General features: G+C 41.2%; 1 protein-coding gene across 7 annotated transcripts in view; it reads right to left on the bottom strand.

The window, feature by feature from the left end:
* The window catches only part of AAK1 (AP2 associated kinase 1), a 167,354-nt gene that overhangs the window by 31,927 nt on the left and 109,061 nt on the right, over nucleotides 1-26,366 (bottom strand). For 5 of the 7 annotated variants that reach the window (XM_057740643.1, XM_057740644.1, XM_057740645.1 and 2 more), the window contains exons 10-17: nucleotides 25,876-25,955; nucleotides 21,162-21,316; nucleotides 19,888-20,183; nucleotides 16,202-16,462; nucleotides 11,256-11,488; nucleotides 9,866-10,023; nucleotides 8,465-8,569; nucleotides 2,425-2,520 (exon numbers count right to left, since the gene is read on the bottom strand). In XM_057740643.1, coding sequence (XP_057596626.1) covers nucleotides 2,425-2,520; nucleotides 8,465-8,569; nucleotides 9,866-10,023; nucleotides 11,256-11,488; nucleotides 16,202-16,462; nucleotides 19,888-20,183; nucleotides 21,162-21,316; nucleotides 25,876-25,955 — 1,384 coding nt within the window. The remainder of the gene's footprint in view (nucleotides 1-2,424; nucleotides 2,521-8,464; nucleotides 8,570-9,865; nucleotides 10,024-11,255; nucleotides 11,489-16,201; nucleotides 16,463-19,887; nucleotides 20,184-21,161; nucleotides 21,317-25,875; nucleotides 25,956-26,366) is intronic. The other 2 variants (XM_057740649.1, XM_057740650.1) reach the window with 2 other exon arrangements.

Genomic DNA, 26,366 nt, shown 5'->3' with positions numbered 1-26,366 from the left:
GTCTGCCACGGTACCAGAGGCCCTAAACTCTCAGCCCTTTCCTCACTTGGGCATTTCAAGATGCTAAGGAAGGACACAGGGATAAAAGAGCTATGTGACTGAATGCACTACAGGCTGGGCATTAAAGTAAACAAAATAATCAAAGACACGGCAGTCACATGCCATCCTTAGCCCAAATTCTGGTCAGCATCGTGAAAGGAGGGAGCTGAAGGATCTGCCGAGCTTAGCTACTACTTTCACCCCAGGGTTTGGCAGTTCCCCGACATGTGGGCTGTGCCTTTCTTTATACCCCCTCAAAGAGTGCGAGGGAGGCCTGGCTAGGGGTTGGCAGAGGCACAGATGGAAGGCTAGGTATGGAGCCAGTGGTCTGGTGTTTGGTAGTTGGGGACAGAAATGGAGGGTAATGGGGCCACCAAAAGCCTTTCAGCCTCAGGTTTCATTTAATTTATTCATCTAATCTGTAAATACTCATTGAGTGCCAGCTCTGCCCGGCAGTGTTCTCAGCACTGACGGTACGCTGGTATATACATGCAAGACAGACAAGGTCCCTCCCTCAGGACACTAACATTGTGGTGGGGAAAGAGGCAATGAACAAGTAAAAACAGGCAAGGTCATGATAAATGCTATGAAGAAAAAAGCCAGGGGGTGTGAGTGACCATGCCCATGGGACCACATTGGGCCTCTCTGTGAAGACAGCATTTAAGTTGAGACCCAAATGTTGAGCGACAAGAAGGAAAAGCTTTCCAGGCAGAGTACCAGAAAGTGCAAAGGCCCTAAGGTGGGAACAAGCTTAGCTTAGTGGAGGAAAGACTGAAAGGAGGAATGCTATGAGCTCAGGTTAGAGGGGCAGCCAAGGGCCAGCTTAGTCAGGACCTTGTGGGTATGGTAAGAAGCCTGGATATTTTGCTCAGTGACTTGAGAATTCACTGGAGTGCAAAAGAGTGACATGTCTGATTTATGCTCTCATCCTCTGGCTTGTGCCAAGAGGCCACCCTTCCAGTTCTGCAGCCCATGGGCTATCTGGGTAAGAGCAAGGCATGAACCCAGCGGGGTATCAAAGGGAGAATGCCTCAATAATCCCTTTTTCCTTGTTTGACTCTGTGACTGCTACAAAAGGGAGGAAAAGAGGCCAGTGGGCTCCAGCTGCTCGAGTTTACAGACTATCCTTTCTAGCCTTCTGCTTGAAATTGGCCTAAATAGGTCCTGCCAGGCATACCTGATGAACGCAACAGAAAGCACCTCTATTTGATATCTTTCTTCTCTTTTAACGACCCTATGCTGATTCATTCCTTAGTGATTTTAGATATTTTTGACCTACCTCCAGGTGTAGCAAGCTATAAGGTTACACAATACTACTTGATCAGGGCAAATTTCTGCTTCCTCTTAGAACGGTCAACAAACTACCTAAAGAAATAAAACCTGTCTTGGTAACCTAGCTGTGGTCTGTCTTAGTAAGTAGAGGATATGCACATCACAATCACTTCCAATCTTGGCACAATCAATCAAATAAATCCCCCTGACATTGTGGGAGAGAAGAAAAACCAAGCAGATTCTTTTAGTTCAAGAAATCGACAGGGGTAAGAATGGGGAAAAAGAGAAAACTATCAGCCGCAAAATGACTGTCAGCTGTTTCTAAGGAGCTGGCTCTATTTGCTTTTTCAAAGAGACTGATAAAGAAGAGAAAGGGAGGCTTCTGTTTTCCTCACATCATGCTCCCTTTCCCCCAAAAGGATGGGGAGGGGAGCGCGAAGAGAAATCTTTGGCATTCACAAACTCCAAATGGAAAGCATCCAATTATATTGTTTCAAAAGCTACTTCAATCAGACCACATTAACCATTTCTTACTTTTTTAGAATGCTTACTTAAAAATCAGTATGTGGCAGACAGTAGGGGTGATCAGAACTACTTATTTCAGTGATGAAGAATCAGGCCCAGACAGTGGAAGGTAGTGGAACCTAGGTCTCCGGACTCACACTTCCCATCAAACTTTATTATGTTATTTTTATCTTATAAAAATAAAAGCATTAATTATAGCAAAATAGGAACAGGAAGTCACTCATAATCCAATCATTACACTATACCATGAGCATTTTGTTCCTTCTCTCATATGCTTATAGGCTTCCCCCCACATTGTTATAATCACACTGAAGTAATGCTCTTTGCAATACACAGGCCCTTTATGTTACCATCAACACAGTCAAGGACGTGAAACTTAACACTGATATGATGTGGAATACAACTTGGTATAATCTGAGCTGAGTGCCCTCCAAGAGAATTTTGCCCCTCTTACTGAGACAGTAAAAATATACAACAGCACCTATTATTAGGTCTTGGAATTCAGGTCCTCTTCACGGAGTGTTTAAAACAGAACTCTCAAGAGGCCCTGGGATATAACTTAACTTCAGATCAGTTTTATTTACCTACCTGGTGCATCAGGTACTTGAAGAGGAATGAAAGGATCAGATACGCTTAGAAGAGGAAGGCTAGAATCCACAGTCTGCCCACCCTTCCTTTTTTCAGCTGGAATTGGTTGGAGGGGAAGGAAGGGTCAAGGAGAGAGAGAAAAAGAGAGAAAAGCAGAAAACATCAAGTAAATCCAGATGTATTTACCATCTATTAACCCAACTCAAATTATAGAGTAAGTCTAAATTTACAGGCAGAATAAAGAGGAATGAGTGGATGTAATTTAATGTAATAGCAAAGTACGTATGAGATATACAATCTGGTCCTTGCAACATAGTCTGAGATGCAATTAGTGATAAAACTAGGATAGTTGTACACGTGAAATTCCACTTCTTCCTTGGATACTACAGCCTACAGTGATCTCTTTCACAATTCCCACACATTCTGGTAGGTAAACAAACTTTGCCTATTTTGTAATCTAGAATATGTATATCATTACTTCCTATGTACCCATTTCCCTCTTGAGGTCCTTTAGGGACTGAATCCTATTCTATCACCAAATGTCTAATGTAGCGCTAGGCAGACAGAAAGAGACAGAAATAGATTTCTTGCCTATTGCAAGGTTAGACAACCCCTAACCTCTAGACTACATCTACCATACTGCTGGCATTCACCCTGTATCTGGCAAACTTACAGATTTACAGAAATATACATGCCCTACAGAATATCAGAGCTCGAAGGGATCTCAGCATTTTCTAGCACAATTTTCTTATTTTCCAGAAAAAATGAAGTCCAGAAGTTAAGAGACTGGCCAGAGGCCCACCAGCAGACCCTGGATCAAAACGCAGGTCTTCTGGTTCCTAATTACCATTCTTTACCTGGCATTTTAATAGTTTGTTACTGAATTAAAATCTAATTTAGCCTTTTATAAAGTGGATGTAAAAAAAACTTTTAATTTTCAAATAATTATAGACTCATAGGAAGTTGCAGTACATAGAACCCTGTGAACACTTCAACCAGCTTCCTCCAGTGAATTCTTATACAACTATAGTTCAATATCATTAATACTGGTGCAATTCTGTTAATTAAACTCTATTGTTTTCACCAGTTTCTACATTTGTGTGTGTGCATTTGTGTGTGTATAGTTCCTTGCAATTTGACAGTACGTACAAATTAGCCTAAGCACCACAACAATGATATACAGCTATTCCATCAAACAAAAGAACTTCCTTGTACTCCTTTATAGTCACACCCACTGCTTACTCTTATAAGGTAAAGAGGCTCTTATAAAGTCTTTATAATTTTGTCATTTTATGAATATTATTGAAGTGGGCTTTTAACTAAGCTTCTTTAAAGTTCGATGGAGGAGGAGAAGGGTAAAATCACTGCTCTTAGCCTCCAAAATAGTTTAAAGTATATTAAAAGAAAAAGACAGTGAAATATATTAAAAGAAAAAGTACAACTTATGAAAATGAAAATATAGTCTAATCCACTTTTGAAAAAAGTATGTATGCAGAAATAAAACTATGGACATAAATATTGTAAAACGTCAGCAATGCTTTCCTCTTGCAATGGGGTCATAAGTTTTTTAATCTTGCTTCTTTGGGGTTTTAGTAAATGAACATACATAATTTATCAACAGAAAAATACAGTAAGTCCCCTACATATGAACCTTCAAGCTGCAAACTTTCAGAGATGCGAAAGCGTGTTCATATGCCCAATCACGTACATTGGTTCACATCTCTGGAGTACACTGTCACGTGCAGCTTGTCCTCGGTCTCCTATTGCTGACGATCCTTCAGCTCCACCATCTCCCACCTCCTCTCCCTCCTCCAGTCAGTAACTCTCCTTGCCTGTTCACTCGATGCCAGCCCCTGAAGGCCAGCTGCTGTACTGTACAACTGTACTTTTCAAGGTCCTGTACTGTAAGACTAAAAATGTTTTATTTTTTGTTTGTTTTTTATGTATTATTTGTGTGAGAAGTATTATAAACCTATCACAGTACGGTACTAAATAGCTGACTGTATTAGTTGGGTACCTAGGTGAACTTTGTGGGCTTAACGAACAAACTGGACTTAACGAATGCGCTCTTGGAACGGAACACATTCATATGCAGGGGACTTACTGTATTTTAAATAAAGAGGCACAATGTCAAGTTTTAATCGTCTGCCTGTTCCTGCTCTATGTACGGACATAGTTTAGTCCATACATTTTTTTCAGCTTTTACATAAAAATGTTAAAGTTAACTCTTGTGTCATCCTCCCTAACTCATTACCAAATTTCCTGCTTATCTCCTCCCTTGGTTGGTTTGAAGGTTTCAAATCAGTTTAACAGTCTGAGCTTGATTAGAAAACATGTTGAAAATGGTGCCACCCTGAACTTCGTACAAATGAGGACACATTAATTTCTGGCATTTAGATACAATTTTCTTTCATTTGTAAAGAAGGAGGATTCTTCTTCATTCACACCACAAATACAAACGAAGGGAAAATACCAAATGTTTGTAGAAAAATACTGGGTACATTGAGGAAAATATGAAAATATTTTGCAACGTCTGTAAAAGCTTAGTGTCACTGACTTCTCAGATTTCTGAGATGTGGTTATGACTACACTTTCTCCACTGGGCTGCCCAGGTACAAATCTCTGCTCTGTCATTCTCCACCTTGGCTAGGTCACTGAGAGCCTCTTGTGGGCTGTTGTGAGGGATCACCAGAGACAATGTACATAAAAGCAGCTGCCTCGTGGGCTTAGCACACAGCACGTACTCAACATACGTTCACTGTTATTACTGTCCTAACTTTACTAAAAAATGTGTTTTTTAATGGCTGGGGCTTTAAGTTCCTTTAAAAAATACTGCCATTTACAGCCTTCGAAGTGAGCATTACGAGGAGAAGAGGCAAAAGCAAAAAACAACCCTAAAAAACAGTTCATACAGACAAACAACAAAGCATAAGATGTAGAATACGTAAGACTTGGGCATTAAAACTGGAAGTGGATGGAAAATGATGAGGGGCCTTTGTCATTAACACTGGGGAATCCAAGCTCCTATCCTTTGCCAAAAAGCAACTCCTTTCCTTCATTCAACAAATCTGTACCGAGCCAAGCACTGTACTAAATGCTGGGATTCAGCACCAAAGAAGGCTCTCCTAGGGCTTATTTCATGACCCACTTTCCAGGGAAACTATATCCTATCCAGCACCATAAGTGGTCATCATTGTGACTTTTTATCTCAAGGACAATGACCATGCTTTACACATTTGGTATATTCAGTCCACTATATGGCAGATCCAACCTTAAGCACTTTAAACCAGACCAAAATACCAATAAATTTAAAAATTATACAGACCAGACAACAAAGCTAAAAATAAAAAATAATATAAAAAAATTTTAACTATATAATATTAAAAAGCACACCTTCCAAATAATTCCATTGCCTGTTCCAAAATATTAACAATGAGAACATCATATGAAGACTTATAGGATATGGTTAAAACTTGAGCTTTTTCTTACAAGGGAAACACACAGCTATGAGAAAGCACTCTCAGTAACAGTGTAATCCTCAAAGGTTGGGGTGGCGCGGACAACTGGAGCAAGAAGGAGAAAAGAGAATAGTAGATCATCTGTGAAACAGTCTTCCTGGAGATTACAATCAGCCTCCCTCCCCACTCTCATGCTGGTTGAAAATCACTGTTATATAGAGAGAAAAACTCTAAATACTTTTTTTTTTAAGAATTAAAAAATGTTTTTATTATGTGTTCTTGAAATCAGCAAAGTGAAAATAAGAAAAATAGGGAACTGTAATAAAAAAAGATAAAGAATTAGAAGACAGAAAAACAGTAGTTCTATAGAGATGTCTTTGAAAGATAATAAAACAGCAAATCTCTAGGTAGAGTTACCAAGAAAAAAAGAAACACAAAACATACAATAAAATTGATGTGTGCAAAGAAAATACTATAAAAGATTTAAATGTATTCTTGTATTTCATTAAAAAATTTTGAAACTACAAATGATTTTCTAGGAAAATATTATTAAATTTGCCTTATTATGAGGCAGAAAACTTGAGTGAGGAAGTTCTAGAGCCAGAGGGTCGGTGTCACAGCTCTGCCACTCACTAGCTATGTGACCCTGGGAAAGACACTAGTCTGTGCTCAGTTACCTCAACTATAACTGATGTGGGGATGACGTGGCAACCTCGGAGGGCTGTTGAGAGGGTTAGATGAGATAATACTTGTATAGGACAAAGGACAAACAGAGGGAAATGCTTACAATATATAACACATGAAGAGCTCTTGCATATTAATGAGAACAAAAACGCAGAACATTAAAAAAAAGAAAAGAAAAAATGAAAAAAGGACATGGACAACACAAATCCCAAAAGAAATAAAAATGGCCAGTAAACAATGTCTTCTGTCTACAGCCTCTGAGCTGGTCTGGCTGGGAAAATAAGGTGAAAATTACTCTCATTCACTGTTGGTAAATAAAATTTGTATAGCATTCTTGGAGGGCAATTTCAAAATATGCACCATGAGCCTTAAATACACATATCTTTTGATTTAGCAAATAACCTCCTAGAAGTTATTTTGAAGGATATAAATAAAAATTTAGCTTCAAAAATGTTTATATGGTGAAATTTAGTAACAACCTAAGTATTCATCAAAGGGGATGGTAAATACAATGTTACTATTCTTCCATTAAAAATCATGTTGTAGGTTAGTATTTTTTGACATGGAAAACTACTAATTCCCATAGAATGTTACCAAATGAACAACAAACTGGGCAACAGAAAGCTCCTCCCTATTACCCAAGAGAAAACACCGCAGAGGCCATGTGATCACAACGCAATTATCCTAAACAACTCCCAGGCAAAGAAATCAAAACTAAAATTTAAAAACACCCAGAAAACAATGAGAATAAGAGAGCATTACACAGCAAATGTTACAGAATAACAGCCAAAGTTCTAATCACAAATACATTTATGAGGTTAGAAAAACTACTGACACACCTAAAAGAAGCAGGAAGAAAGAATATGAAAGGTTAAAAGCAGAAATTAATCAATATATTAAAAAGGTCAAGTTTGAAGGATATCAGATTCCATATCCAATAAAGAACATAAACAAAACCTCACATCCATTGCTGAGGAATTTATAACAGTAAAATATTGACATTAAATTAATGTTTAAAAAAGAGGTACTTGGTTTAAATACATTAGGATGTATCCATATAACGGAATTTAATGTAGATATTTTAAAAGTTATATTCAAGAAGTTTCTTTAATGATGGGGGGAAACATGCCAAATTTTGTAAGTAAAAAAATTAGGCTTTAAAATATGACTCTAAAAATGTACATTAGCATCGACTGAGGCTGAAAATTGTGCACAAAATTGTGGACACATGTATTTTCATAAAAGAGAAGATCTGTAAATTTCCTTAGATTTGCAAAGCTATCTGGGACCCTAAAAAGCCACTAATAGACATCAAAATGGTATCCCTATGCTAATTTCTCAGGGGTGAGATCATGGGGCTTTTAACTCTCTTCTCTATGCTTTTCTATAAATTACTAGATATGTATATTATTTATTAATAAAAGGGAAAATTAGGTTTTTATTATTACTCATAGAATTTTTTAAAGTCTCATTTAAAAAGATACCTACCTCTCCCCATAAGCACACCCACACATGCACAAAAACACAGCACAGTAGAGACTCAGATATAGAACATCTAATTCTTAGAATCCTTCAAGTCATTCCAAAGAACCTAAGCAATTACAAGAGATTAACGGAGTGATGTTCCTGAAATTTAGAAATATTTGCTTAAAAACATGTCTGTGGACTTGAAAGAACAAATCCTGTATATTAGTGCCAGATCATCCTGCCATTCTAATTCAAAGTGATTCTAGACCTTTTTTTATCCCTATCTTTTTATAGGAAATCTCCAGAATGAAGGAAAACATGTTACCACCAGGATCTGGGGTTCACTGGCATGCTAGGGTTATTTGTGGACTGGAAACCAGTGGAAAGGTGACAACAGTGAGTCCTGAGTTTCAGGTGTTTGTCATACTAACCAGTTCCAGCAGAAAATGAGGAAGCAGCAAAAGCGTCACCTTGGGTTGGTTGAAAGCCTGGGATCAAACTCTCAGCTGAGCCTCCAAGCTTCTCAGGATGTTTGCCTAGAGGGACAAAACATCACACAGTTCATCCCAGAAGCATCCCATGAGGCACACACAGGCCAGAGGTAAAGGGCACCCTCCAAACTGACATCTAGACTTGACTCCTTTTACAGCATTATGGCAACACCTTGGCTGTTCAAAGGTCCTTGTCTAGTCACTGCAGTAACTGAGAAACAGCCGAGGAAAGAAAGGAAGTCTAAAGCTCAAGCACATTACTCAGAGCAGAATGCCTCCAGCCTTCACTCTGAATCCATTTCTCTCTACACAACTCTAGTAGGTTCGATGATCTGTTTTCCATGTTGGAAAGAAACAGGAGAGCAAATGAGAAGAGGGATGGCAGTAGTGAGATGCTATGAGGGACGGGCACAATGACAACGGCTTAATGTAAAAGCCAACAGCTGAAAAAGAACAGTGATGGGTAATTACTAAAAACAGATACAGGAATTTTAAAACTTGGGGGTCACTTGAGTGCAAAATACTAGTTTTCAATAGGTCATGAAGGTATTTTTGTTTACAGTCTAGAACAATAACTGGCATATGTAAAAATGAAACAAACTGACAATAAATGTCAAAGAAAGTTAAATCCTATGCCCTATGGAAAAAAAAAAAGAAGGAAGTATATGGATTTTAAAAAGATGTCTATGAAACTATGAAGCTAAAATGCTTGGTCAAAGTCCGTATCATTCACTCCGCTCTGATCATTCCTTTACCCTGTGCTTTTGCCTGCACTGAGGTACTTTTTTTGAACTGTATCATACTGTAGAATTTTCCCAGGGTGTGTGCTATTGTTTCCCAAAGTGTGTGTATGCGCCCGTGAGTGGGTATCCTGCCTTCCAAATTAGACTGTGGATTTGAGAGTGGAAATGGTACCTTCTATTTATTTGATCTCCTCTCCAGGGTCAGTCAACAGTAATAGAGAATTCTGATCACGGATTCAGTGTCTACATGAGGGCACACACTCATGGGTAAGGAGTTATGACTTCCTGGGATAATAAACCCACTTAGGACAAGGTACCATCATATTCCTCCAAGGAGTGAATGTGCTTGACATTATCATCTTGATCTATGCTACCAAATCTTCCCTAAAAGTTTCCCATTCTCCTTGCTGCCACCCACAACAGACCAGGATCTCCGAGGATGAAGAGACTTCAGTGCCCTAGTAAAAATACAAGTTGATATGTGCATATACTTCAAAATCAAGTCTTTGAAGGCAACAAAGATCCAAGCCTACATCTTCACATGCATACCCCTCTAGAGTTAAGGTTCAATAGCCACAAAAAGACACCACCGACTCACCTTCCCCCAGCTTGGCAAAGTCCTTGTTTAGCAGCTCTTCAGCTGTGAGTTTGGAGAAATTGTCATCATCAAAGGGATTCCATGTAGAACCTTCTGAAGGATTATAGACGTTTTGCTGGGAGGCCCGAGGGGAGCCTGAAGGAGTGGTGGTTGCAGACCTAGGTAGGTTCCCACCCCCACGAAATAAAAAGACATATAACGGTTGAAAAGGGTCAACCTATTTTCTCTTTGTTTCAAGATCAAATTATTTGATAAGTCAAACCATTATTTTCCACAGTATTTTCTAAAAGGGCTTCCCGTGGCAATGAAACAGTGTCCACAGATGCCCTTTCCACTGTGTGAAACAAACATCTCCTTTTCTTTCATGATTTACTATCTCCCACTATTTTTTTAACCTCTTGCTTAGGTTTTTAGGTCTCATTTGTGAATTCTTTCAATTCAGGATCCCAAGGCAACCTGTTCCTAGGCTCGTGCATCCTGTGGTGACCACTGTAACATTCACAACAGCCGGCCCCAGAGGGGCTGACGCCTATTCCGGCTGCCTCGCGTCTGTCAGGATGCAGCGTCGGTGAACACTAGCACAAAGAGGAAAAAAGACATTCACTACCACCTTGTGCTCCTGGGTATCATCACCTACTCTTCTTCTAAAGTTTCTCGTGATGCCCTTTGCATTTAGCTAATGACTTAATTTAAAGATTTTTAACTTTAGTACATGGTTCCAAGAAAGCTGAGAGTCTGACGTTGCATTTACGCAACACTTGCTCACTGCAATCTACCTGATGTCAGGCACAGAGCCTGTTACCGGATTTACAAAGGTTGATTAAGCCACGATGCTTGCTGTGGATGAACTTGCAGGTTAGGTCAGCTAAACACAGATGTAAGTAATGATAATACAGTGTGACACATGCTCAAAAAAGGGTTCAGACAAAATTATATATGATATCAGAGGAAGGGTCAAAGAAAGGATAACCTCTGACATGGATCTTGCTGAGTAAATAAGCATTTCCTAAGTGGACCAGGAGAGTCCACCAATGCGATACAATAGGCCTTGGTCTGTTAACCAGTGATGCAATAGGTCTGTTAACCTGTCAGTTCAGATATTATTCCACCGGCAATGGGGAGCCAATGAAATGTTATCAGAGATTTGGTCAGATCAAGAGTTTAGAAAACACACTATACAGTATGGAATGGATGACAGATTGGAAACAGTGAAGCAAGTAGGAAATTATTTCTTAAGATCAGTCTGATCTATGCACTACAGGAAAATTCAGTTTCTTATTAAACACAGACATGCACCTCCTACATATACATCTACATACAACTATACAGATGTGCAAAAATCACACAGCAATATCCCCCAGCAGCCCTTGCCCACAAAAGCAGTACATACTTGGACTTATTGAGACTGGCCTCAGCTGCAGCTGCCTGGAGCAGCTGGGTTGATTTGCTGGCAGGGACCCCAAAGACTGCGCTGTGGGTCACGTCGCTGAGAATGCGCCTGTGCCCAGCACGCTGGGCCTTGGGGGATGATGGAGGAGTGAGAGATCCGAGTTTCTGCCCCTGGATGGTAGGAGGTGGGGTTGTTTGAACCTTAGGCTGTTGTCTTACTGGGGCTTGAATCTGCTAGGAAAAGAAATGAAAGTGTGGTTTTTTTTTTGTTGTTTTTTTTTTAAAAAAAAGGGAAAGGAAAAACAAATAAGCAGACAAGCATAATAAAAAATGCCATGTGAGAGCTAACAAATGGCTCAAATGGCTCAGCTTTTCAAGAACACCCAGAAAGAAAAAACTAGGCTTTGACAGTCTGAGCTGCAGCCTTGAGACTGATACCAGCATGGTACTTAGCTGGTGCTTATACATAAATTTCAATCTTTAACAGCAATAATATACAGGGTAACCATATGTAACTTGACCCAGATCGAAGACTGCAGAAGCTATTCCTAACTCTAAAGATCTAGAAAGTTTCCTAAAGGACCACTTTCTGCTTTAGGAACTCAATCAAAATGCCACCAAAGGGCAGGCTTTAAGCATTCTCCTAGCACAGTCACAAGCCAGTGAAGGCACACCTCTAGCTAAAACACACGAGCTAAATGACTTCTGCTAAGAGATCCCTGACTTTCTGACAGAGCTCAGACTACTAGTTAGAAATAAGTGAGATAGAATTTCACTGTGATTAATAAATGGCAGCACTTTTTGGCTTCTGTTGTTAATACTCTATTTCATTGACAGGATGGGTCTTATAGGATTCTGTTTCTGTGGCAACCCCTGAGAAAATGTACAGCGCTGGGGCAGTGGGATTAATCTGTTCCAATCTTCATTTTGGAAATGGTACTGAAGAACCAGGTAGAGAATACAGTAAGAAAGACGGGAAAAAATTAAAAGCCCTTGATGATGATTGATCTAATAATACAAGGCCGCTTGAGATATGGACGTTTTTCAGAAGGAAGGCAGGACACTGTCACCTTGGAAAAACAAACTGGTGGGAAAATCCTTGTAGCCACATAGTGAGTCTTCAGGCATACGTCAAGATCTACAAAGTTCTATGTCAAGAAAATGAACAAAAATTAATATTAAGAAGACCACCTAACCCTTTTTTTCTTACTTAACTATCAATCCAGAGATAAAGAAACTTAGAATATTCAATGCCTCAGGTATTGAACTATCCCTTCCCTCCAGTCCCTCATCTCAGATCGAAGCTTCCCCTCCATGCTGTAGATCAGTTCCCACATTCTGTGTCTTCAAAGGTAGGCCCTGGGAGAGATTCAGGAAACTAGAGTGTCCAGTACTTGGGTCAAGATGCTGACAGCCTGGGAGTTTCTGTACTTATATTGACTCAAACTTTAATTTTATTGAGGCAGGCTACATACATGTGAGAGTACACAACACTCACCAATCAAATGAATGATACGATATAAGGTTCTAATACCAATCAAATTAAGGTCAAAGGGTAAAGCAGCTGACTGCATCTCTGAGGGAGAAGCAAAGTGCTCTGTGAAGAAGATCAGAGCTCCAGCTCCACAACTTCCTCAGGCATCCAGAAGTGCACCAGCAACAGCCAACCTAAAGCCAGTACCCGCAGGGGTGAAAAGGGCTTTAAGGACAGAACTAGATTTGCTTATTTCTTGGAGTTTAAGACATTCACTACACTGAAAAGGGTACTTAAGTGTTGAGGCCCTTTATTTTGAAGAGTCCAGACTACCTGGAGAACATTTTCCCTCCCTCTTGCCTATTCTCTGTATGCAGCACACTGAAGAAAAGATGCTTCCATCATGAGGACACCTTCTTTGATCACAGCTACCAATTCAAACTGGCTGCCACACATTCAGCCACTCCTCACACCAACTCTGTCAAGCAGTTTTATTTCCAATCAGAATCTCAGAATGAACAGTCAAAACGATCTTAGAGAACATGAATTCCAACTCCCTCATTTTAGAGGAGACAAGACCAGGGCCCCCTGAGGCTAAGAGCTCGCTCAAGGTCACAAGGTCAATTGAGGGCAGAACCCACATCTCTTGACTATCACCCAGGACTCTCTTTTCCGCACCATGATGCTTCCTCATCCAAAAATGGGATTATGAAGGGGGAGAAGGGAGAAACAGACCACAGTGGGAGGAAAAGCAAGGTAGACTCAGATATCTATCTTGCCAAAGATTTTTTAAAAAACAAAATATATAATTGTAAAAGGAGTATAATAACATCAAGAAATGTAAGAATATAGACAAGGGGGAAAAAACCACCCAGACCTCCATTCCACTACTCTAATACAACTTTCTGGTATCTGATATTTAAGTCTATTTCAAGTACATACTCTTCCCATAATATCATCTCTCCTTTAACATTACCTCATAAGAGTTTCCACACTGTTGTATAGACTTTCATAGCCATGATTTTTTTTTTTTTTTTTTTTTTGGCACACGGGCTTACTTGCTCCGCGGCATGTGGGATCTTCCTGGAGCTAGGATCGAACCTGTGATCTCTGCATTGGCAGGCGGATTCTTAACCGCTGCGCCACCTAGGAAGCCCCCCATAGCCATGATTTTTAATGGCTGCACAGTTGAGTTGTTGGAATGAGTTAGGCTGCTTCCATGCTTATGGCTATTATTAAGACTGCAATAAACATCTGCGGGATATGGCCGTCATCCCTTTGCAGATTACTGCTGTGAGATGGCTGTAGGGTATACTTTACATTCACTTGTTTCTCTAGTTAAGTCTTACAAAGGGTCATGGGAGAAAAGGAAGGGTCAAAGCTGGGAGCTCTCTGGCTCCTGGCTGAAGCACATTCTGCTCTCATTCCCTCTCTGGACCCTCAACCAACTACCCCTGAACAAAGTGTTCAAAGTATTTTTTTCATTCAAGGAACATGGAGAAGGATCACAGTCCATTCCCAAGAAAGTGGATACTTTTGTCCAGGGTCAGCAGAGGGGGACCCCATACGAACTGTATAAGTTGATCATGTCCTCACCCTGAAAGAGTATTGTTATTATCCTTGAACACAGATCAGGATTCTTCAGTTCTTGCTCCAGCTCTGCGGCTATCAGTCTGTGTGTCTTGGGTGATCCCTTTCTAGCCTAGGCCTCAGCTTCTAATCCCAATAAGCAAGGACTGGAAGAAATAATTAAGATTTCAACTAGCTACATGATACAATGACTTTTTAAAAGCTCTTTTTCCATTAACAAGGGGAACTTCGTCACTTGTTAAAAATACAGAGAGTAGCTGTCTACCACATGCCTTCAGGAAGACTGAGCTGCTTCAGAAACGAAGGTGTAAAGACACTGAACACATTTAGCTGAGACTTAAAGAAGACAATCTATTTACGGCACTGCTTCCTTTTGAAGGCATGTAGGTTTTCTGGTTTTAAGATGAGCAAAAAAACTCTATTAGAAATCCATCCTCAGAAAGATAGTTTCTTACTTTTCCTTCATTCTTCTAGTGGTTGGACTTCCTGGGAATAAGAGGGTAGCTGTGACACTCTATCAGCTGGGTATGTAAATGTCTTTTTTTTAATTTTTCTTTTTTTTTTTAGAACTTTTATTGAGATACTGTTAACATACAATAAACTGCATATATTTAGAGCATACAATTTGGTATCCCAATCTCCCAATGTCTTTTTCTATCACTATAAAATTTTCTATTATTGTCACTCTGTGAGTACAGACTTAAAGGGACCCATTAAAGGCCAAAGCACCATGTGTCTGAGGATGCACGTGTAAAGGTCAATCAGAAGAGGGACTTCCTTGGTGGGGCAGCGGTTAAGAACCCGCCGGCCGATGCAGGGGACATAGGTTCAAGCCTTGGTCTGGGAAGATCCCAAATGTAGCAGAGCAACTAAGCCTGTGCGCCACAACTATTGAGACTGCACTCTAGAGCCCAAGAGCCACAACTACTGAGCCCATGCGCCGCAACTGAAGCCCACATGCCTAGAGACCGTGCTCCACAACAAGAGAAGCCACTGCACTGAGAAGCCTGCGTACCACAACGATGAGTAGCCCCCGCTCACCCCAAGATAAAGCCCACACGCAGCAATGAAGACCCAATGCAGCCAAAAATAAATAAATAAATAAATCTTAAAAAAAAAAAAAAAAAAGGAAGAGCACGTGGAGGTCCTGATTCTATACTCAGCCAGTATCTAGAAATGAACATACCAATTTTTAAACTGACAAGATAGCTCAAACAATAGTCAGATACTCTGGTGTCCAGAGCGGGATCAGGCCATGGCAAATGGGCTCAACAAGCGAGCCCTTGAAGGGTGCTGCATAGCAGACTCATATGAGGTAGCTGGTAATGCCAGACAAAGAATAAGCACAACACTGTCAGGACTCAGGGTAAAGGTGGGGGCCTACATGAACCCCCTGAGACTGGAAAGGCCAGAGTGGTCAAACTGCCCCCTGAGGAAGGGAAAGGGATTAGCTCGAATCGTACCTAGGGTTTTGACTGCTTGGCACTGGCAGAGACAATGAATAGTTCTTTCTGTCAGCCTAATATTAGAGTGAGAAATAAGAAAGTCCATCTTCTATTAATCCCATGCTCCTAATTTATCCCTCCCCCCCTTCTTTCCCCTTTGGTAACCATACGTTTGCTTTCTATGTTTGTGAGTCTGTTTATGTCTTGTAAACAAGTTCATTTGTCCATCAGCAACCTAGAATCATTATTCTAAAACCTGAAGCTTCTATAGAATACCTCATCCTTTTCCTGGCTATATCGGGAAAAGATCAAATATTTTAAGCACCAGGGTGGGAGCATCGGAGCCTTAGTCCAGCGGCTCCCACACCAGCTGCTGCTGCCCCTTGCCCACCCCTTCCCCAGCCCTCACTGCGTGCTCCTCTTCTGGTTGATTCTCACCACTGGCTCCTGGGCAGGGGCTGGCTGGGAGGCTGCGGCCGGCTGTGCCTGGGGCTGCTGTACGGCTGCCACTGCGGTCTTCTGCTGCAAGGCAGCCTGCTGAGTCAGCAGCTGTGGTGGATGCAGGGTTGTGGCCAGCTGCTGCTGCTGCTGCTGCTGCTGGTAGAAGTTCTGTATCAGCTGCTGTTGAGAGCTTCCTTGGGATACCACGGGGAACTGAGCAATTGCTGGTTGTTGGGTTGCTGGGTGTACTGCTTGAAACTGAGCAGGAAAAAAGTGGCAAGGAATGAGGAGGTGAATAAAAGCCTGTCTCAGAACCATACTCCACAAAGGATGAATGTCTCAGTAACAACTAAGACCAGTGCTGAAGCCAAAGGCAAGGGCAGTCAGGTGTCTTTTACCTTGGCCTGAAAACTCACGAGGGGAACCTCAGGGCATCACAATAAACACAGCAGCACCTTGCACTGCCAGGCTCCAGCCATGGCACTATCTGTCTCCTGCACTGCAGACTGCCTGGCCTGAGGGCATCCACCTGAGGGTACATCTTGTGACTCCACATGCTGGAGTATAACAGAAGCTAATAAATGATCTCCTAATCACAGAAGTTATTCCTCTTATAAAAGGATTTGGAAATAGCCAGGATTAAAATTCTTCCCTACATGAACAGGATGAAGCAATGATGACACTGAAGAGAATAACCTAAATGTTAACCCTGTTATTACGTCCTCTCAAGCCTGTCTGAAAATTATCTCCCAGTAGCTCTCTTTATTAACTTCCCATCTTTAAACATCCAAAATATTCAGTGTGCTCTACCACTTCATGATATTTTACCTTATACTGGTAGCATGGTTTCAAGTTATATTCTTTTATAAACTTCCTGAAGACAGGGATACTTCTCTACTCCCCACTGCTAAGGACTCTGTGTCAGGCACAAAAACACAGCTCAAAAAAGGGCCTACTGATGAACAAAAGAGAAGATCTCTCTTTGAAATCCCAAATATTGTAACTTAGTTATAAAGTTAACTGGGAGGATACTGTTTGCCTATTGCGGCAAAATTAAAGGGTTAGCAAAAAAAAAGCAGATGTCAATAAATAGCTGCCTACTTATAACAGCAAAATGCCAGAAACAATCAAATGTCTGTCAACAGGGGACTGACTGGATAAACTATGCTATACATCCTTTAAAGGGAACACTCTCAAGTTCTAAATAGGAATGAGGGAAAACTCTATATATGGGATGGAGGGAATACAATTTTGCAGATTTAACTTTGAAACTATATAAATGTTTTACATTTTCACAAAACAAAATTAAACCAAAATTTAAAAAGCTATAACTAAAAAGCAGAACAAATAAATCTGTGTATCAAATTTATAGCTAAACTCTAGAAAATAATGTGCTAAACATTCTAAGTGTAAAAACAGTAAAGAAATCTTAAACCGTTTTCAGTAATCATATTGGTATTGTTATCTTGAAACTATAAATCAATTAAAAATTATGTTAATGTTGTTAGGAACCAAGATTTCCAGATGAGAAAAATACAAATATAAAATCCAAGAAGTTAAACAAAAATCCTATAATTATAAATCTGCTTTAAAAATATAAAATTGATATCATGGTGTACATTCTATTAAAAAACAAAACAAAACAAATATATGCCCTAACTGTTCACTGAAAAGGTCTAAAAATAATAACCAACCCATTAGCAAATGGGTATCCCTTGCAGCAAGACTGGTCTCTAAATACCATTTACATGAAAGGGAAACAGCTCCTTAGAGAAATGGCTGATTCCAGGTCAAGGGCAGCATGATTCTGGAACAGCTTGTTACATCAAATAGCAAGGACACATTAAAGACTACTGGAGTCACAGCCAAAGAACCCAGAGCCAATGTGAAGAGATTTCCACTGGTCAAAACTGGGACAACTGGAACAAATTTTTTTACCAGCAACATATGTAAATGTATCCAATATATTAAGATGCATGAATTCAAAATGATACTAAGAACAAAACAAAATCTTCACTGTTCACTTTTGAATGGTACTATGAACAAACTCATTATTCTGAAAACTGGTAAACACATGGAAAGAGCCAGGCTTTTTTTTTTTCTGCCTTTTCTGTACAAACAGTACCTCAGGGTAATCAAATACTTGATGAAAAAGTTCTTTATAGGGAACTTCTCTGGTGGTCCAGTGGTTAAGACTCCGTGCTTCCAACATAGGGCGCGCGGGTTTGATCCCCTAAAATGAAGATGCAATGCTGGAATATCACAACTTTGCCACCCCTAATGGATTAATGGACTTAGGAAACAAACTGAAGGGGAATATTAAGTGACTGGGTCAGACAGACAGCACCACACCCACAGATTGATCTTAATATTAATAAAAGAGAGGACAATCAGACTTCATCCGCAGTTTCAGTTACCCGCAGTGAACAGCAATATGAAAATATTAAATGGAAAAGTCCAGAAATAAACAACTTATAAGTTTTAAATTGCATGCTATTCAGAGCAGCGTGATGAAAGCTCCCATTTCGTCCTGCCTGGGATCACCAACCACTCACAGCATCTGCTCCTGACATCCAACCATTGACACTGTCGTGGCTCCACGATCCAGGATCCTAAGAAGCAGACGATCCTCCTTCCAACATATCGTTAGAAGGTCAACAGTAGCCTAACACTCTGTCACAACGCCCACGTCGCTCACCTCACTTCATCTCATCGAGTAGGCATTTTATCATCTCACGTCATCACAAGAATATTTTGAGAGAGACTACATTCACATACTTTTTATTACAGTATACTGTTATAATTGCTGTATTTTATTATTAGCTACTGTTGTTAATCTCTTCCTATGCCTAATTTATAAATTAAACTTTATCATAGGTATTTATGTATAGGAAAAAACATGTATATACAGGGTCCGGTACTAGCTGTGGTTTCAGGCATCCGCTGGGGGTCTTGGAACGTATCCCTCGCAGATAAGGTGTATGTCTCCTGATGTGATGCAACCAGAAGAATAAAGAACTATCAACCCAAATCAAATATTCAGAGGCTTCAAGAAATTACCAGTTTACACAGTGGGTGGTGGAACACATTAAATACCACCACAGGGAGGCAATCAACCAAATCCAGAGTGTGGGAAACTCTACAGGTCAAATGTCCCAGTTTCTTAAAAAAAAAAAAAAAGTGGCAAAGGGGAGAAAAAAAAAGAGGAGAAAGGCACCTAAGGATAAAAGGGAGACTTAGAAGAAATATCAATCATTATCAAATGTATATACTCATAGCAAAAAAGTGTGAAAAAAGACACAAACCAGTTTAAGTGATGACACATCGAAAGAGTTAAACGCTACTGGATATTTGATGATAACAATAAATGATTGTTTTTTTGTTTCAATTTGATAGTGGTGTCATGTCAGAAAAAAGAAATCAACAAAGAGTCCTTACAAACCAGTTCCCTTGCTGAGGTTCCTTGATGAGGCGCAGAATTCCCCATGGCCCGAGAAGAAGTGGGGTAGGGGTGTGAGTGACACACGCACCAGGTTTAGTGTCTACATCTGTGCGAACAACTGTGTGCCAGGTCACGGCTCTCTGTCCCCCCGGGGCTTCCTAGGGAAGACCGCTGTACCTAGCGGACCTTTTCACAGGGATGACTCACATATGCAAAGTAAGGGTCAGATTCACCACCTTACCTGCTGAGCCTGGGCCTGCTGCTGCTGCTGGTAGAAGGTGCTCGCCGGCTGCTGTGCAGGAGGTGGTGCCTGCTGCTGCTGCTGCTGCTGCTTGAGGAAGAGTTGCTGCTGGTGCTGGGGCGTGGCCTGGGCCTGGGCCTGGGCGGGCAGGGCCTGGGCCGCTGTAGAAGGTGGCTGCTGTGGGGTAGGCGGGGCCTGGGGCTGCTTGGGCTGAGACTGCGGTAGGGGTTGGCTGGGTGGGGGCTGAGTTTTTGGTTGAGGAACACTGGCTAAAAGGCCAGGCTGATTGCTGGATCCTGCAAGGAGAATAAACTCCACATGAGGGCTCAAAACTCTTCCAAACAAAATTGGCATTCTTTCTTGCCAAGCAATAAAGAGGGGGTGATCAGTGGACACATAATCCCAAGATCCATGGGCTCCTCACTGTCCTTGCACGTGGAAGGCCCTTCCTTCTTCTTGCCAAACGATGTGCTTCATATTTTTCAAAACGTGGTTCAATAATAGGGTTCAATACTTGTTCCCTTCAGAAGGTCCTCCCTTATTTACCATTCCATTTAGTCAATTACTCCTTTAGTCAGCAGCCTGAGAATCTATATATTCAACTGGTCTTTGATGCTACTGTACATAACACAATCTTTGCATTTGTCGGCATGCCTCAAGACAAAAGGGCAAAAGCGTTCTTTGATGGTTTACACGTATGTTACACAACCCCAGTCTGGATGCCTGATGGTACGTAAATGGCCACCAAATTCACCAAAAGCAGCTTCCTGGTAGGGGGAGTGATGGCTGTGTCCAGTTACTTGATAATTTGGATCAATCCTCTTTACATAACTAAACTCAGTCAGCTTAATAGAAACAGAACACCAAAGCATGAAGAGGTGACAGATACTTCAAGAGACAGAGCCTTAAAGAAATAATTGATGTGTCAAAAAAGATTTTTTTTTTAAATGCAAAGAGAATTATATGAAATAGAGAGGTAAGGTATGGGATGAATGGACCACGCCATAAAATCAGGGCCAAGCCAAAAAAAAAACAGAGACAACAGGTTTCACTGGCCTTGGAGATCCACTGCAGAATTCAATGAGAGGCCCTCCCTTTTGCCAGCCACTAACTGTACAATTTCAGTGGCAGCTCACCTCTTGCTCCTCAACGAAACATTATTCTTTATGTGCTTCTAGATTCCATTCCAGGAAAAAAACAAGCTTTCCAAGACTTCTCTATTGTTCAGGATAACAAAGAAGTGTACCAAGCTTCAAATCAAAGTAGTTACTGACCTGCAGCCTGAGGCGGGGGCTGAACAGTGGCCCTCTTTCGCGGTGTCAGGGCTGGCTGGATGGGAAGGATTCCTGGGTTGGGCTGAGTCTGCCCAGCTTTAGGCCTCTGGCGGGGAGCAATTGAAGTCTCTGTGGTGGGAATGGGATCTGTCAGTCTAGAAAAAGAAAAGGGGGGGAGAAAAAGGTTTCACCTCCACATTCACCCAAATCTTCCAGATCCACTTAATCGACCTTTCCCGAAGGGTATTCCACAGGATGTTATGTGTTACTAGATGTTATGAAAAAAAAGTGGGCAAATAAGTTTTAACATACTGATCAAACTATACTGAGCAGATTTCTTTCTAGCAAAACTTTTCATATGTGAATGTGCATGGAAAACCTCAAAGAGAACATTATATAGAATGCAACGTTTCTCAAACTTTTTTGACCTTGGGACCATTTTGCTTAATACTTCCAGGACTTCCTAGAATATACTTTGGTGATGATGCAAAGAGGGTTTTTAAGTAGGTGGTTTTCAGATGCAGAGGGACTCAAACTTGATTACAACTGTCAAAATGGTCTCTCTATAATAAAAAGCAGCAAATGAGTTAATCCAATAAGGCAACTAGAAAGAATAATAACTCAAGATAAAGGATTTGGTGAGTATGACAGGAACTCCGTTTCTTCCAATATACATATTCATTTTTTTCCATGGTAATAACAATTTTTGGCGAGCTATAGGGTCACCCAGAGTAAAAATCACACTGCCCAGCCTCACTTGTAATCAGGTATGGTCATGCGTCTAGTTCTGGCCTACAAGGGATACAAACAGATTGTTATGCAGCGGCTTCTAGAAACCTTAAGAAACTCTGTGCATGCTCTTTGTCTCTCTTCCTCTTTGGCAATTCCTTGATCCCGCTGCTTGGGAGAGGGAGGTTGCCATATCAGTCCATGAGGACATGGCCACGACCACAGGGATGGTTGAGTGATAAGCTTAAAGCAGCCTGGGCACCTGAGGGCTTGGTGGAACAGAACTCCATACCAGCCCTGGACCACTGGCCTCCAGATGTTGTTTGCTTGAGAGAGAGAGAGAAAAAATCTGTCTTATATAAGCCACTGTCACTTGCACTTTCTGGAACTCACAGCCAAATCTAATCCAAATGAGTACAGAGTGTAGTCGGCTTGCTCCTTGCGATGGTGCTACCACCTAGGTGGTAGCTTCCCTTGATTTAGAGCAGTGCAGGCCGCTGGCTACTATCCAACTCAGATCAGAGTGGCTACCCTTTGAAAATACACTTTAGGGAGTAATAGATGAGGTGAAGGCCAAAATAAACAAGTTTCGTGAATATTTCCAAAATATATCTGGCATAGCCTCCAAATACAAAATAGGAAGCAAAGCAGCTGGCCCCATGTCCTTCCTCGTGACATGCCTCCAAGGTAAGTCCATTCTGGATCCTGAGGCTTTTCACTGGCTTCCTGCTCTCATACTGGGTGGAGAACTGGTAATATAAAAGCATCACATTTGGAGAAGCTGTGACATGCGGAAGGGAGGTAGGAAGGAAAGTGGGACAGATGTCGGGAAAGAGGAGAAAGGGGTGGGAAAGAGGAGAAAGGGGTAAGAAAGATGAAGCCAAGGGTGAGGGAGGTAAACAGACTTCTGTAGAAAACCAAATGCCAAGAACTTCCACACTGGTCTCCTGAGGGTAACATTTTTAGAATCAATGGGATTTGGAGTCAAAGAAAACTGTATTTGAACTCTAGCTCCCCACTAACTAACTATGATAATAGGCATGTCATTGAACCTCTTTTAGCCTGGGGTCCCTTATGTATAAAATGGAGACAGTAATACCTACTTTATGAGGCAGATGTGAACACCAACTGTAAAACAGTTTTATAAACTCAAGCGTGCTCAAAATGTTAGTTTGTATGGACCTCAATATGTTGTAAGAAAATACAGACCTTGAAGCCAGCAGATCTGGCTCTAAGCTGCCCTCTCTGTGTGATCCTGGGTAAACCACTTAACGTGCAGAGTAGAAAGAATGGGGATGCGCGAGTTCTGGTTCTTTTACTAACTGCACACCGAATAACTACTTTGAGCAGCTGACTTACAATTCTGAGTCTCTGCTTCCTCATCTGTAAAATGAGAACAGCAACAACCTCACAGGTTTGTTTTAAGTCAGAAAAAAGTCATCTTATTTATGCAAAGTACCTAGTATGGTATCTGGCATATGTGATGCCTCAATGAATAATGAATAGTGGCTACTTCAAAGATAGAGTTTGAGGGGAATTCCCTGGCGGTCCAGTGGTTAGGACTCTGAGCTTTCACTGCTGAGGGTGTGGGTTCAATCTCTGGTCGGGGAACTAAGATCCCACAAGCTGCGTGGCATGGCCAAAAAAAAAGAAAAAAAAGAAAGAGTTTGAAAGAAAAACCCAACTCTCAGGACTGGGGAGCAAATATGATCATCCAAAGGAAATCACTGCAAATTACATATAGGACAACTCAGACCCAAATCTCTTGGCTGTAAGGTATGTACATGCTTGCAGTTTGGGCACCAGAGAGTTCACAGAAGTTTCACAGTCACAGACAGGAGTGTTCGATGTTCACACCTGCCTCATGGTGTAGGTATTATTTTCTCCATTTTACACAACACAGTAGCACTCAAATGTTAGCAGGTACTATAATTTTTATAAATGTGTATGCTTTGTGGGAATGGGTCTTTGCTTAGCCTCTGTACATACCATGTCTGGGCCTACTACAAGATGGCCATAAGCCCAAAAGACTAAGCTAATTAAATCAGCCCCAAGAGCAATTCCCAGAGGTGAGCAAGGCAGACTTACTAAGATATAAAACAGACTGCAAAGTAACATCGCGGATGCATTTTGCTAAGTTTGTTAAAAACCTAAGTCTTATTACTTTAGAGCCACATCTGAAGAGCCCTAGGCACACAACAGGCATTCTATAAATATTCAAGAATTTTTTAAAACACAGAAGTTATTTTACTATTCTATTTAAATTCATATATTTCCATCTAGGGTGCTTTGTTGATACAGTTTGCACTAAAGTTTCCTTGTCATGGGAGTGTGGTAGAAAACTGGGATATAAACATCTCCTGGACTCCCCTGAGAATCTGCCATTTGGAAGGCATAGCAGCCACGAGGATGTGCCTTGCAGACTTTGATTATCAGGTGTAAAAGACCAAGAGTAGCACTGACATATATACACTACCAAATGTAAAACAGATGGCTAGTGGGAAGCAACTGCATAACACAGGGAGATCAACTTGATGACTGGTGATGACCTAGAGGGGTGGGATAGGGAGGGTAGGAGGGAAGCTCAAGTGGGAGGGGATATGGGGATATTTGTATAAATACAGCTGATTCACTTTGTTGTACTGAGGAAACTAGCACAACAGTGTAAAACTATTACACTCCAATAAAAATTTGGGGGAAAAAAATTAAAATAAATAAATAAATAAATAAATAAATAAATAAATAAATAACCAAGTGCTCCAGCTGTTGTACTCCTGAAATCCACTGCCCTGTTTGCCCCGAGGCCACACTTCCCAGAGGCTGTTCTCAGCCTTACCGTCCCAGCCACAAGGATATTAAGGTAGGCCCGTTCCTAAAAGACAGGACTCCTTGACAATGCCTCTTCCTCACAATGTGTGGCAGGCAGCCCAGGTCACTTGGAGCCAACCTTCCCCTCCCTGTCTCAGGGTCAGACTACATCACTTTCTGATGGCTCTCCCAGCTTCCTTGGCGCCCTCGCTATTTTCTCTCACAGGGGTATTTCCCCCAATAAAATCCCAGCTTCCTGTCTCCTCTCTTGGCCTGCTTCTTGGAAGAATCTCAGTTGTTTAGAATGTGATTAGCTAAGATTCATAGGCTCTTTTGCTGTTCATAGACTCAATGCTTTGACCTCTACTTTCCTAATGTGGGCTGGAGCCACAGAAAGTAAGAATTCCTGGAGATTAAGGTGGTGAACTAGGTTATGCAAAGGCCAGGACACATGTTTAGGATGCTCTTGTACTAGCAATATTTAAGGTCTGCTGTCGCTGCACCTCTGAATGCCCTGTGCCTATTCCCAAGCAGAGGGAGTAGCTGTGGAGCGCCAGATTCTCTTTCAGATGTAGATCACTGTATCTTATTACATTCCCAGTTGCACTCCCAAAGAACATTTTCTGCCTGGGGGAGACAGAGCTTCCTGTCCTGTCCTGTGCAGCGTCTGGCCATGGCAGTGTAAGAATCAAGAAGCATAGGGCTTCCTAGGTGGCGCAGTGGTTAAGAATCCACCAGCCCGACTTCCTAGGTGGCGCAGTGGTTAAGAATCCGCCTGCCAATGCACGGGATACAGGTTCGATTCCTGCTCCAGGAAGATCCCACATGAAGCGGAGCAACTAAGCCTGTGCGCCGCAACTATTGAGCCTGTGCTTTAGAGCCCGTGAGCCACAACTATTGAGCCCATGTGCTGCAACTACTGCAGCCCATGCGCCTAGAGCCCATGCTCCGCAACAAGAGAAGCGATGGCAATGAGGAGCCTGAGCACCACAACAAAGAGTAGCCCCCACTCACCGCAACTAAAAGAAAGCCCATGCACAGCAAAAAAGACCCAACACTGCCAATTAAATACATAAATTAATTAATTAAAAAAAAAAAGAATCAAGAAGCACAAGACGCCCTCCCCTGCTACTAAAGCAACTGGAATAGAATAAGTGTTCACTAAGGCATTTCTTACCTGGCCTTTGGTTGGGTCTTTTTTGCAGCTGCCTCACTGGCTTTCACGGGTTCAGGGAGCTTTGCAGGAATGGGAGAGTTCTATAGAATTGAAAGAAAATTTTAAAAGGACATCACAGACTTTTGAAAAAATTGAGATGTAACGGACATACACTATATTAGTTTCAGGTGTACAATACAATTGATTTGATATGTGTAAATACTGCAAAATGATCACCACAATCAGCCTAGTTAACATCTATCATGATACGCAGTTATAGAATTTTTTTTCTTGTGATGAGAACTTTTAAGATCTACTCTCTCAGCAACCTTAAAATATGCAATACAGTACTATTAAGTATAGTCACCATGCTGTGCGTTACATCCCCATGACATTTATTTTATGCCTAGAAGTTTGTACCTTTTGACTCCCTTCTCCCATTTCGCCCACTTCCCAAAACTCACCCTACGGATTTCTTTGTAAAAGAACAACCAGCATGATTGGGCCCATGG

The sequence above is a fragment of the Hippopotamus amphibius genome, chromosome 7 (genome assembly GCF_030028045.1).
Source record: "Hippopotamus amphibius kiboko isolate mHipAmp2 chromosome 7, mHipAmp2.hap2, whole genome shotgun sequence".
Classification (NCBI taxonomy): domain Eukaryota; kingdom Metazoa; phylum Chordata; class Mammalia; order Artiodactyla; family Hippopotamidae; genus Hippopotamus; species Hippopotamus amphibius.
Note: the sequence above shows the minus strand (reverse complement) of the source record. Positions and strands in the feature narration are given on the sequence as shown.